At 41.0% G+C, this 14,380-nt stretch overlaps 1 protein-coding gene across 7 annotated transcripts in view; it reads left to right on the forward strand.

Moving 5' to 3' along the window:
• DNAH9 (dynein axonemal heavy chain 9) overlaps positions 1-14,380 on the forward strand; it is a 199,429-nt gene that overhangs the window by 130,740 nt on the left and 54,309 nt on the right. For all 7 annotated transcript variants that reach the window (XM_068654543.1, XM_068654540.1, XM_068654541.1 and 4 more), the window contains 2 exons: positions 2,786-2,956; positions 4,821-4,943. In XM_068654543.1, the coding sequence (XP_068510644.1) occupies positions 2,786-2,956; positions 4,821-4,943 (294 nt within the window). The remainder of the gene's footprint in view (positions 1-2,785; positions 2,957-4,820; positions 4,944-14,380) is intronic.

Genomic DNA, 14,380 nt, shown 5'->3' on the forward strand with positions numbered 1-14,380 from the left:
CATCTGTCCGAGACAAGAAGAGCTCGAACAGCTGGGGCTAAGGAGCCTAAAAGCTTCCTACGGTACAGTTGCCAAAACCTTTAAGATAGTCAACAGCATGGTGTGACCCCAGACTTGGGGCTAGTATCTGCGTATGGTTGGTGTAGATAATATGTACGTGACCTGAATGCTCACCACCTGTCAGTGCAAGCCCACACGCACGCTTAGCTACAGTTTGGAGGAGCCCTCACATGGGCTGTGTTCTTGCTCTTCTCACAATGTCATCCAGTCATCAGACAGAAGAGGAGGACTCCAACCTTTCCTACAAGGATCTTAGACTAGAAATCCAGATGGGATTTTTGGGCATCTTACCAGCTGGCAGGCTCAACTGCAGGCATGCTTGTGGTGGCAGTATGGACATCCAATGGGGATGATGTTGGGAGAGAGCCCACTTCTTGCCCTGTCTGTGCTCCTAAAATATATGGAGAACAGACATAGCCAAAGGGGCTGTGCTCCAAAGGCCTTTATTTATTTTTTTTTTTCTTTCTCTTTTTCTGTCCTATTAACCTAGAATATCCTCTGCTCAGCAAAGTGTCACTCTGTAGTGTATGGACACATTACGTACAGAGCTGGAAATGGTGTCTCTCCTTTGGAGAACATTCTAGCCTGGAGCTGTTTCTGTGAGAACACCTGGAGAAGATTTCCAACATGACAAGTTGATGGCAATGTAATTATCACTGGTCCTAGTGATGGGGCTGAACTTCCTACTTGCTGCGTGGCAACAGAGCCTAGCAGGAAGGCAGCAGCTTTTGTGGGAATGGTCATGTTTCCAAGTTTCTTGGTTAGCTTTGAGATATTGGCTTTCCCCTTTATGGCAAGTATGAGTGGACTGAGACTCCACTTGCTGCAAAGGAGGAGCAAGACCTTTAGAGTGCCCAGTGGTGAATTCATAGCTCCTGTCTTTGGTTCATGTCTGAGCTTCACTTGATCAGTTGTTTTCTGCTCCTTGGCTGGTGGGGAGGGAGGCTTCTCTCAAACTATCTCCTTTACCCTGGCAGCTCCTTAGGCAGAACCCCTCTATCTGTGTCCTGTTTGTGCTGCCCAAGACAGTGGGGCTGTCTTGGCCCCTGCACAGCTTCTAAGGACCTGCTGCAGTAAAAATGGTTCTGGCCAGCAGAGCTTCTGGGTATTTATTGAAGAGTTCCATTTTTAATGTTTTAATGCATGGAAAACATTTTTTGTTACAGGAGAAAGGTGTTTTGGGGAATGGAGGGTTAAATGAGATGGCATTGTAATCTAGTGCTACTTCTAAATGGTTTCTTACATTGCCAAGTGACCTGGAAAAAGTAATCGAGAGAATACAATATTTTGAGCCACATCCACAAAGAAGCTTTTCTTTTCATTATCTACGACTCATATGCTGAAATACATTTCCCAGGAAAATGTACATATCTTTCATGCAAGGGTGCCCTTTGAAAGATTAATTTTCTACATATACATGGTAGATACAGGAGTGTCTGAAGTTTCACCTTTAATCTACCTCATCTGTATTTTGTTTGTTTTATGTTTTCCAGTTAACATTAGTAATGTGTATAAATACATAGATAATTATTTGGTGAAATGTTTTTATCTAATAAATTTTGATGACAGATCATAAAGTATTGTGTAAAGATACACAGAGATGATTTTAAAAATACTTACAACACAGCTAAAAGCCCATTATAAATTAGCAAACATGAGATTTATATGCGACTCCACAGCATGTTTTAACACTATTTAAAGAAATGTAAGCAGGAAAATCCATTCTGCAGTTACTTAATAATGCAGTAGGTATCAATGTTACTTTAATTTGTTGAGGCATCATTCTTCCTTTGTAGAGCCCTAAACATAATGCTGTCAACATAGCTGTGGCTTGCCTGGTTGGTGTTATTAATTTGTATTGGCCTGGTTATTTCCTATTAACTTTGTCCCAGTGTATCAAGTCTTTGCATTGTTAATCAGGACATAGGCTTTTTCTTTTTTTTTTTTTTTTTTTTTTTTTTTTTTCTAGTGTCACCTGATAATTTGCAAATGGATTTTCTTCAGTCCGTTCTGGAAGTTTTTAAGTCTTTTTTTTATTATTATTATTTATTTATTGTGTTATTTTTTAAAAATAATTTTAGATCAGAATGTTTTTGCAAGAATCCTTAGTATCTTATATAATAGCATCCTTGTTGCTGCATGCACCCACTTCCAAGGGGAATTTGCTGGTTGATTAATCCCACTTCCATATGGTGAAGCCCTGCCTGCCCTTTTCACCCAGTCCTTAGTTGAATCCAGGCAGTAAAATACTCCTTGGACATTTTTGTATGTATGGGAATTGCTTTTTCTAAGTTCCAGCAATGTTTCTGAAATGAGAGGTATGCTTCCCTCTGGGAACACCAGTATCTTTGGCTCAATGTTTGTAGAGAAAGTGGGGTGTGTAATCACTCTGAGAGAATGTACTTGGTCTGAGAAATGTTTTCTATACTCATTGTCTTAATTCAGTCTGCCTGTCTCCACACTACTTTATTAAGCCCAAGTGATCACAGTGTCATGGGGTTTGTCATCAATGTCTGCCTGTATGTTCATGAAAAAGCACCTACAAGCAGACACAGAGACTGGTCTGTGGATGTTTCACCTGCCTCCTGAGGCTGTGGTCTATACTGCTGGGTGGGTGGGCTGCAGAGATCAAGTGTCTGAGTTGGCTTCACTTATTGCAGCACTTCAGGTGATCCACACATAGAGCATCTGGAAGCCATTGTGGTCTTTCTGTCTCCTCACCTAGGCATTCAGGATTGTGTTCCAGAAAGCCATGGAGAGGGCATCTCCAGATGAGAACCTCAAAGTGCGAGTGCTGAACCTCATTGACAGCATTACCTTCTCCGTGTTCCAGTACACGACCCGAGGGCTGTTTGAGTGTGATAAATTGACCTACACTGCTCAAGTCACATTCCAGGTAAACACCACTGTTGTATGCCATCTGTATGCAATGAATTATTTTACTGGCAAAGATAACAGCATGTGGAGAAGACCCACACTGTTACAGCCAAGGCCTTCAGCATCAAAGCAGCAAATACAAGGGTTGTAGAACTGATTTCCTTCTCTTCCTGTCTTGCTGATAACAGTCACAGATGCTGTGTTTGATTTGCATTACACTGACAAACGGTTATTTGAGAGAGACATACCTGCTTGCAGAGTCTGAAAAACAGAAAAGGAAGCTGGTCTTTGAATCTGATTATTTTTGCCAAAAGAAATGCATGTTACATAGCTGCTATTTTTTTTTGTCTAGTGTAATACTATAATTTTTAGTCTACAATTTGAGCAAGGAGACATTTGTATACATCTATGCTGAAATCAAATTCAGACAGTAAACAGCTCTTGGCATTATGTTATGAAGTTGTTACTAAGTTTGTGCAGTGAATGACTACTTAAATGCCTCGACATGTAGAATGCAGACGTGAACCAAATTTGAGCTGCACAAATACTGCACAGGTCTGCCAGTGATTGCCATGATCTTTTTTTTTAATTCTACATAGCAAAATACTGTGTGTAACAGAAAAGGTAAATATATATATATGAATGGAACTAACGATATATTTAATTAATTGTCTGCGTGTTAAGGGTCAACGTATTTTTTACAGTCAGGCTTAATTCTGAACCAAAAGACACCTACATTTTCAAATATATTTGTCCGAATAAATTTAAATAATTTATTAATAAGCATTATATATATAATACTTATTATATATATAGTATATATATATATATGTAGTATTATATATACTATATAAGTAGCACACATGACTACATCATGCTTTGAAAATAGTTAAGGAATCACTTCAGCACATCAGGAAAACCAACATTCACAGTTACAGTTAGATAATGAGACCCAGGATTCTCCAGTATAAAAAAGTAGTTGGCTATTGAACTGAGTAGCTCATTACCATCGTTGGTGGAGGAGATGCCAGGCATGCTTCTGAAGCCATTGCCCTGTAGGCAATAATGAGGTACAGCCTAGCATTTGTGACAGTGAAATGAGAAACTCACCATTCCAGCACTGCTCTTTTTCCTCCCAGAAACTGTTCAGGATTTTTGGACTTTGTCTCTGACATTTCGGCAGTCTGGCAGTACACTTGGAATGGCAGTTCCAGCTGGGATCATGAACCCACAGGGCTCTCCAGAATTACCTCGAGCATTTTTCTGGCAGTCTTACTCCATGTGTTCCCCAGAGACACCATGGGTGCTAAAAACACTGGGAGTAGCTGAATGGCCAGATGCTCTCCAGCTCTCTGTTGTCTGAGATCTCAGGGACCTGCTTATTCTCTTGGTGCACGTAGAGTGAGGCTTCTGTTAGCACTCTCTCATACTGGAGTATGTCTCCCGTTACTTTCAAAGTTGAACAAGATGGTGAGAGATGGGCAAGACCTTGGTAGCATACCCTAGGGATGCATGCTGTGGTTCCTTGCAGGAGTTATCTGTTCTTTAGCTGCAGATATCAAGTACAGGGACTGCAGCACATCCTCCAACCTGTGAATCTGCCAGCAATGTGAACCTAAACTACAGCTTTTGCCACATACATGTAGTTTTCCTATATATTGACCTTCTTATGTTGCCTGTCTTTATGATTATTCTGGGTTCTCTTTTGGGGAAACCCAAAGCATCTGAAGGGTTTGTTTCATCACACCCCTCTAGTATTGGGCACTGTGTACTTTTTAGCTGAGCATTTGACAGCTACTTGAGTAGAATAACTAATCTGATAGAGTACATCACTGCTTTGTATCCTGATTGCTCAAGGATATCTTGTTTGTTTGAAATTACAGATACTTCTGATGAGTAAAGAAATCAACGCACTAGAACTGGATTTCCTACTAAGATACCCAGCACAGACCAGGGTCACAAGCCCTGTGGAGTTCCTGTCTAATTACTCCTGGGGAGGAATCAAGGTACCTTTCATTTGAGCTGTGTGAAATCAGCATCCCTTGCCTCTTCTGAGGGCCTTTCAGCAGCTGTCAGATCAGACCTTATAGCACTGAGTGAGCAAAGTTCTGACCATGTATAAGAAGCAGCACAAAAATGCCACAGAAATTGAGAGTTCTGTAGGTACCTACAGTTGGGTAAAATATACTTTAAGGTAAAAGATCAATTTTGTGAGCTCTTTGTGACTCTACTCCTGATGTGTGTCTCTGAGAAGGTGATTTTTCCCATTGAGATTTAGACTTTTCTCTCTGTAAGATGGGAATGAGAATGTCCTCCGGGTGTTGTGGTTACAGATTGTAAAGGACATTGACATCTTCACTGTATGTTGGAGGAGGTGAGACTTAAAGGCATATATGACCATCTGCAGAGATGTCCTAGGACAGAGCAGTGCCAGGTGATAGACCTACAAAAAATGCTATCGTGGCAGTGAGGCAGTCTAACAACTGCCATGTGTTTTGGAGCGAGAGCTGAGGAAGAGCATCCTAGAGAGGTGTGTGTTACCCCAACTTTGCACCCGTTTTTCAACAGATGTGAATTGTGCTGGATCTGGACCTGATTCAGCAGGGCATGATTTGTTTTATGGAAGAGGTAGAAATATTTTTCAAGTTACACGTATTTGTTCACACCTTGCCTGAGATTGTACCTTTGTTTTATTGTGACAGCTATGATCATATGACAGATGTGATTCTCTGGCACCTGCTGGGATTTAAGAATCAATTTTATTTATAACATGCTGCTTTTATGGGACATTTCTGTGGTTCTGTGAAGTGGGGAGGAAAGACATCCTGGTTTCATCAGAATAGTTCTTAAAATTTCTTCTGGGACTTTGGCATTTCCCTTCCTCTCCCTTCTAACACACTGAGAGTGTGTCTTGTTCCTGGAGGATGACCAGACAAGGTCTTAAGGTCCAAGACATCTCTGATATTATTTTCATGTTCATACAACTTCTGGTGGCTAACCAGAGTTTTGCAGAAGTCCTGGCTTGTGGTGCCACATGTCCTAGTCAAGTGCCACCTATCCTAGTCAAGTCTATGCTCGGCTGTGCTTTGCTTGGCAAACACCTTCTTTTAAGGTAACCCAGAAACAGAACTCTAAGTTCAGGCAACAGTTCAGAAATCAAATGGAGCTGATGCTGCTATTCCAGGTCACCCACAGAGATTTCAAATGATGGTGAAGAAATATTCACGCCAAACATCTCTGCTCTGACCAGGAATTACCATCTCTACCTCTTCAACAGCAGTGAAGGTGGAGCCTCTGCCTCATTCTGCAAACAGAAGCAACCTAGCTCATCCTGAAAATGTCACAATCACATTTTCAGCCATAAAATAAATTTGTAACTTCTTGCTAAACTAACTAGCCCTGTTCATCCTCTTAAAGATGTATTTCCATAATAATGGAGGATTAAAAAAAAAAAAATCTACGCCCTTTTCTTTAATCACCTTTTGTTTACTATTGGTGCTTTGCTGTTCAGACAGCAGCAGCTTTCTTTTTGTTATCCCTTTGAAGACAAATTAAATGAACACTTAGGGTTAACACACATAATTAGGGAAGCTCAGCCACTAACCCCATGCTTGGCAATAGTGTATTTTTTCTTTGGACTGTGTGGTGTTTATAGATCATACCTGCACATACATGTTATTGTTTGAAATTTCAGGCTTTCTAAACTCTGCTCTGTCCGTGCTCATGTTTAGCATGGGGATATAAAGCATGAACTCTGCATTTCAGCTCCTCAAGTCCTTCTGAGCTGGAATTCTTTACTGACTGAAAGGGTTCTGCACTGCAAAGCTTCTTTCTACTTCAGTCTTACAAGCTTCTTCTGGAAGGTGAACTTACTTCCACCATATATTGCACAGGTATCAGGCTCTGATTCTCCTTTTGGAGATCCTTTGGTGCATCATAGAAAACATTGTACTCGTAGTGTACAAGGATGCCTTTACCAACCCTGCCTGAAGGTGAAACACTCTCCACGCAGACACCTTCTCTATTTGCAGTGAGTTTTCTGCTTCGTGAGAAGATGCTTTCTGTGGCAGCCAGCTCCATTCCACACGTGGGTAGAATGGCCTTTCATGTACCCCTGTGCTCCATCATGATTGCTGCAACTGCCTCACTACTGTGATGACGTTGGTACAGTCAGCTCAGGCTTATAAACACCAGAAGGAACATCAACTCCCTATCATTCATTCTTCAGACTTAATTCTTGACATTCTTGTGTATTTGACATATCCAGGAGAAAGAGCGTTGAAGTGCACAGCATGCTGTGTCTGAGCTGGCCATGAGACCAGTGGTAAGGAGCTCATACTCATCAGAGCTCAAACAGTGTCAGTGCATCACTGCACAAGGTCGTCTTTTTTTTCCATCAGCTGCATGCCCCAGCTTTATTGCCAGCAGCAGCCCGCACTCCGCTATCTTTCGCCCATCCATCCGAAATTGATGTGGTGTTGGGTAGCCATCACTCAGTCGCTATGTGTATGGGGGTTGCTGGAGAATTATTGTGAGACACGTAGAAATTTAGAGGGAGCATAGAAGTGGACTGCCGCCTGAAGCTGAATTGCAGTAACTGGTTTTCTTTGAGGTAAGCCCTTCCCACTCAGCTTCCTCTCTCCTTTTGAGTCTCTTGGGGTTTGTGATTGAGATGGAAACTGCGCAATACCAAGAAGAAGCTGCTCTGTGCACCCTTTTGCTGAGCTGTAAGATGGCAGGATGTGAATGTGTCCAGGAGGGCTCCAAGAATGAGATGTCTCTAACCTCACTGTGCATCTGCTGTCCCCGTGAACTGTACATCTCGAGGAGCTGCAGCCACTGGTCAATAATCTGCCCTAACTTAACATATTTCAGGATTTCTGGATAATGAATTCTTCATTATCGGCTACTGAATACTCTTCAGATTGTCTTTTGTGATGATTATTTGCAATATTGATTCTACTATAAATAATACAGCTGATGTCAACTTTATTAGTGTTTATGTTCTATTAATGTGTTGTTTTATTAGCCTTTGAATTTTTGGCAACTCCAGCTACTTGAGGCATAGTTTTAGTACAATCACATTTTGTCACAGACTGCTATAATTAGGTTAATTAGTCATGGCTTCTATACAGCTTATTAGCAGGCTAAAATCTCCTTTTCTTTTATCAGAAAGATTAAGAGCTGTAATAAATTGTTTCTTCAACAAAGCTTGAGCAAAGTATATTTCAGATTCATATTTCAAATTTGAAGTGGAATTTAGCATTCTGTATAATTTTTTCAGAGGAACATTGAAAATGCTCCTGCACAAAACACTGCATTTGCCAGAGGTATCAGGCCAAGATTGCTGTGCCAAAAGAAATGAATATTGATATTTGTGGCCCATTCTGTGCCTCCAATTTTGGGCACATTAACCTCAAAGAAAACCTCATTAAATGTTGAGGACTCTCGGCATACAAACAGCCTTGTGTAACTTAGCGGATTATTTCTTATTGTTGTTTGATTAATAATATATACAGGCTAATAGTGCTCTGCAGTTGTGCAGCTGTTTTCAGCTCATTATACTTGCTCAGTTGACACACATTTATGGTTTCATCTTCCAGCTTCTTTTAAGTTCAGCAAAAAGTTTCCCAGAGCTGTGTGCTGTAACATTTGTGCCAGGGAAGCTCAATATTTACTACTGAATGAAGAAATCCACGTACCTGTCTAGAAGGGCTCAGTTTTTAGGGAAAGGTAATATTTTTTATTAGATCTGCTGATATTCTTGGAAAAATAGGTAAGTTACAAGCTTTTTAGTGCTTTCTTAAGCCTGGCACAGGAACTGAATTCAAACTTAGTACAGGTTGAGAAAAAGCTGCTCTGAGCTTAACTCAATTCAGTTCCTTAGTCAGCCTTTATTGGAGAAGATAATTCCTGTGGAGCCCTTGTGGAGGCACATTTGTTAGCTCTGGAGTAAGGGGAGAGGTTAGCAGAGGACACAGCTGCCAGCCTCGGTGTAAATACTGCCTCTGGCTTGTGGAAGGGTTAGTTAAGAGCAGGATAGGGAGAAAACTACGCCACTGAGTAAATCTAGTACCTTTCCTGAGTCCCTGACTTACGTGTTCCATAGTGTTGGTTGTTTCAGTTACCACTATTGTGGGTATTTAATAGTGATCCCTTGAGAAGTCAGAAGTATTCTTTTACTGAGGTTTTCTCTCTTTTTTCAATTTCCTTTATTATAACTCAATATAATTGCTTCACCTGCTGTGTTCCCTGTTCTTAGATTGAAAGTTGTGGTTTCTGTTGGTACTTCTGAAGAAGTTTTCTTCTCTGCGTGCAAGCTTGTCTGTTTCTTCTGACTGTTGGTCACTTTTATGTGTAAATGTATGGCCACACCTTAGACCACAAGGGTACAATGCTGCTACTGCTTGAACTGCATAGGACATCAGGCCAGAAATGTGTGCAAGGGATCACTTTTTCTCCCCCCCCCCCCCCCCCCCTTTTTTTTTTTTTTAAGATTGAACTTAAAACAGAATCAGTGTAGAGATGGTCCTTTGTAGGTTTTTCCCCATTTTTTCTCCCTTCATTTGTTGGAAAATCTCCAGTGCCAAAAGATCATGGAATCACAGAATGACTGAGGATGGAAGGGACCTCTGGAGGTCATCTGGTCCAACTCCCTGCACAGGCAGGGCCACCTAGACCAGGCTGCCCAGAACCATGTTCAGGTGGCTTTTGAAGATTTCCACAGAGGGAAACTCAATTTCCTCTGTGTACAACCTGAAGCTGAAGGTATTGTTACCTGTATAGGAGATGAGGATTGTCTGAAATGATGCACTGGGGTCCCTTCAACCCAGAGCAGCATGTAGAGCTGCTCTTCATTTGTCCAGAGGGCAGTCAGCTCATGCCATGGTTCTGCTCTGAGCATGGATACAGAAATGGCATCATCAGGTTCTGTGTGTCAATATGGCCCTTGCTTTTGTGGTTGCCTTGGCTGCAACTAGTCCTTTTTAGGAGATTGGGGTGGGTCTCAGGCCACTGAGACTAGCCCAGTGTTGGTGAATGGATTTCTCTGTGTCTCCCGATGCTCTGTGCTGCAAACTTCTCCCATGCTCCAGCTCCCTTTGTGCTCCCTTCCTGTGGAGCCATGTCCACATTGACCTCATGGCCTTGTGTCTCCTGTAGAACCATTGCCTGTGATTAACTGTGTGTGCATTTGGCTCCTGCCTTGACAGCCTGTTCCCTCAGGCTGGATAGAGGCAGCACTGGATCTCCTTTACACAAATGAACATTTCCCAAGTCTGATTTTCTTTGTGATATTTTCTGCATTGCGTTCTCGTTGCTGAATGCAGATGTGTCCCATAGGATAAGTGAAGCTAGTTAATAAACAGCAAGAATACACCTGGCCAACTTGGATTACTTCTTCATCCCAATCATTTCCCCCCTCTTTTTCTGAAGAGGAAGAATTTTCATTATGTAGATATGAAAACGCTACTGAAAAGGCATTGTTTAATAATGTGATGTTGAATAATGAGCTCTAAATACTGAATTCAGCTTTCGAGGAGGAGAACAGCAGTAGACAAAGTAGTGTATTAACTCCATATTTATAATTTTGCAGAATGTGGATGATAAGATTTTGTGTGTAGCTTATGAGAAAAAATGCCATATCATATATTTTACATTTAAGAAAACTGGATTTTCCTGACAAAAGAACAGAAAACTCTCTTCCAACATTCACTTTATACAGTTTTCAGACCCTGAAATTTTTCATTCTTGTCAAAGATTCGTTGTGATACAGACTGCTGCATATATTGTGTTCTTTTCACATAAGCAAGGTCCTTTGATCAGGCTGGTCAGATATGAAAGACTTGCAGCTCACGGCTTTCTGTGTACATTCAAAATTATTATTATGCTAGAGAATCATAGTCTTAATTAAATCTCTTCCATTAACTCAGTTAACTCAGTTCTTTAGATGTACAGCCTTTTAGTGCATCTTTGATAGAAAACATTGATTATGACACTCCAATGTGCATTTATCTACTCTCATCTGTAAGTTTCTTAAGGACATTCATCTTTCCTCACCAGCAGTCAAGTCTCAGAGAAATATTCACAGCATCTCAGAATACTACTTGAGATCCTTCTGTCTTTTGTTTCCTTTTCTTTTTTAACCTGCTGGCTAATGATCTGATATTTATCTGAGATACAGCAGAGATTTTGATCTCATCAAATATTTAAAGACGTACTTTGTTGGTTTGATTGCAGAGTGGAAATTGAGTTTTTCTGGATGTCTCTATGGCCATGTCCTTCACTGGCAGTGCACCCTGCCATGACTTGGAGCCTGCCGTTAGTTGGTCATTTTGAATGGTAAATTCCTTGCTCCCTCTAAATGGAACGGAAAAGATATATTTTAGATATCAAATATATATATATATATATTTAGACATTATGCATTTTTAATGTCATATTGCTTTGCTTGAAAGATAGGAAAAAAATATGTTGCAGAGCACTCCTGAAAAGATTCGAGTAAGCTGTGGTCCCAAAAGTGACTGCAGAGAGCAGAGCTCTGCTAACAACGAAGGGAGTGCAAGCAGTCATCCCACTTTGGACCCAAAATATTGTGCCTAGATATGTAAGATGTGTTTAGAAGGGCAATGAAGGGAGATGGCTGGGATATGGCTCCTCTTTATAAGTTCATCTCTTTAAATCTACATCTTCTGTAAAGGTTCTGTTTGAGCTCCTTATTTCTGTAACATGGTACAGCTCATAACTGTTTCCTTTGCATGGCAGTGTTGAGGCACTAAGTGTCTGAGGCATAGTTCAGCTAACCTCTGACATCTCTAGAGCCATCTCTGGAACCCTGCTGGTAACACCAAGAAGAACATAATAAGATGGCCTTCTGTGGAGGCACTGATGATCTGAGAACCATCCCCACTGTGAGTACCACAGTGCACCTCACTATCACCAGTACCTGAATAGGAACGCCCTTGTGCAATGAATATAGTCCGACAGAGTCATGGGGACACACTCACCACTTCACTCAGAGTTGTCCAGGCCTCTGCCCTGGACAAGTCTGGTTTGATCTTTGCATATTGCATTTCCCGAGGGATGTGTAGATTCTGGAAACAGAGGCAAGCAGTGAGAAGTGTCATGAGAACGTGACTGTGAGGAGAGATTGAGGAGGAGAAAAGGAGGAGTCATGTCTGACGGCCTGAAGACTGAGGGTACAATCTTCAAAAAGGCTTCTCCGAAGGGAAGAGGGCAATCAGTTTTATAAATAAGTCGAAAATAGAGCAAGAGACATCTCAAAGTACTGCTCAAAAATTCCCACTGCACATTTGGAAAATGTGTGACAGAGGACAGTGAAGGACTGGAATAGATAGCTTGTGATTGAAGTTTGACAAAACCATCATGTCTTTATTTTTACCTTCAGAAGAGATTTCCATATGAGTTGAATAATGCAGGTAGTGTAGCTAAACAGAGAACAACACCTTCAGTGAATGAATAATACAAACAAAAACCTAGTCTTGGAAAGATGGAAATAATCCATCATTTTCTACATTAATTCTCCTAGTTAACAGTAGTATTCAGATGGAGTAATTCATCTGCCTATACGTCTCCTTCCTGAATGATCCAATCTATCAGTTTGAGCCAGGTGCAGGTTTGACTTCTTCCAGGAGCTCTCTTTCTCCAGCTGTGAGGATGCTGGTATTCCTAAGGAGATGTGAGCCACCCACAGGAAATGAAGAAAAGAAATTATGAATATTTACTTATATAAGCATAATTTACAGTGTGGGTGGACAACGGAAGACCTTCAGAGGATGTACTGAAAACAAATGAGGTTGTTTCCAAGTGTCATACATTCATGCAGCCACTCTGCTTTAACCCCATTGCAAATTTCACACATAAACTTCTCCAAACTATACAATGCCATGTACAGACAGATAGCCTAGGATGCTGAGTTGTGATGGGACTTCCCTGTTTCTCCCTGGGAGCACTGTGTCTCCCAGGCAGGTTGCTGGAACACAGCTCCAACATGCGCAGCCAAGCTGTGGGGACAGCTGCCCAGCTAGAATGCTTTAAATTACTGCAGCCATAGTAGGCTTTGAATCTAATCCTAATTCTCATTTTGGAAGCACTCCTAACCTGGATAGCAAACCTAACCTAGCATCTGTATTACTTAGCAAAGTATTACTTTCCATGTTAGTTATGAGCATGGTAATGAGGAGCTGCTTTGGCTAGGCTTGCCCCAGAGCTGTTAAGAATAGAGCTAGATGATGCTGGGGTAGGATATTTTAAATTATGGAAATAGTATATATATAAAAAAAGTCTTTAAAATGTTTTCTTTTAGTGCCAGTGGGAAGAAAACAAAGAGATAATCTCTTTTTGATTTAGATTAAATAAAATGTTATGAAGCAATGTCTAAACTTGGGACCAGTTTCGACTGTGTAGTGTCCTTAGAAGAACTGTCTTTTGTGATAAGAGTATATGTGCTTTCTCTAATAGATTTACAAAAGCTTGTTGCTGTATATCTGGCAATAGAAAATAAATTGCATGTGGCGGCAATGATACCAGGCCTATGAAGGTGTTCTTTCCACTGGAGATTCAGCCCATCCTCTGGAGGCAGCAAGCAATGAGGGTGAGATGAGTACCTCATCTCATTGTGCCCGTCTGCCTAGGACCTCTCCTTGTCCTTCTGAGACATTGTCATGTCCTTGTCTTCAGGCTCTTTCCCTTTTCCTTTTGGCCTCTGGTTGATTCTCTCAAGGAGTGTGTGTAAGCACATCAGCAACTCTTGTGCTGTGGTAACTAGGGTTTCCTTCTCCAAGATGATGGCTGATACTCACTGTATTCCCTACAAGCTTGGGGGAAAAGAGGGGGTTTACATTTGTGAGTTTGTGAGCTTCATGGAACTGCTGACATTTCAGCTCCAATTTAAAGTTGGTTCTGACTTAGAAGAGAAACTGTCAAAGCAAACTGAAGTGATAAAGCAAATTGTCTGTGATTCAGTGAATGAAAAATCACTCAGAGAGAACAACAATCCATGCTTTGACATAGTGTGAGAAGCCCTGTTTTGCTGGCAAAGTCTTATTTTGTGATATAAACCCAAGACCCTCCTGTTTCCAGCCATCAGAGATGATTATAATGTGGGTTGCATAGACGAGAACTAGAGCCCTCCAGTCCTTTTGCTCATATTTTATTTTGGTCAATGTTTTTTGTCTCTCTTCATTTCCATGACAACTTTAATTGACAAATTTATTCTTCATTATGTTGACAAAAATAGCCTTACTACACAGGTTGATCTGTCCCTATCTATGTTCCTGCTTTTCCTCCTGCTGCTTGGAAACAGTGATATATTATTGTTGGTCTAAGATTCTTGGAAAATATCTCAGCAGGTATTGAAAAGCAATTAATATTCACAGAAAGATTACTGATTGAGATAGCTTTCACTGCTGCAGCTTTTAAATAG

This window comes from Anas acuta, chromosome 18 (genome assembly GCF_963932015.1).
Source record: "Anas acuta chromosome 18, bAnaAcu1.1, whole genome shotgun sequence".
NCBI classification, from domain to species: Eukaryota; Metazoa; Chordata; class Aves; order Anseriformes; family Anatidae; genus Anas; species Anas acuta.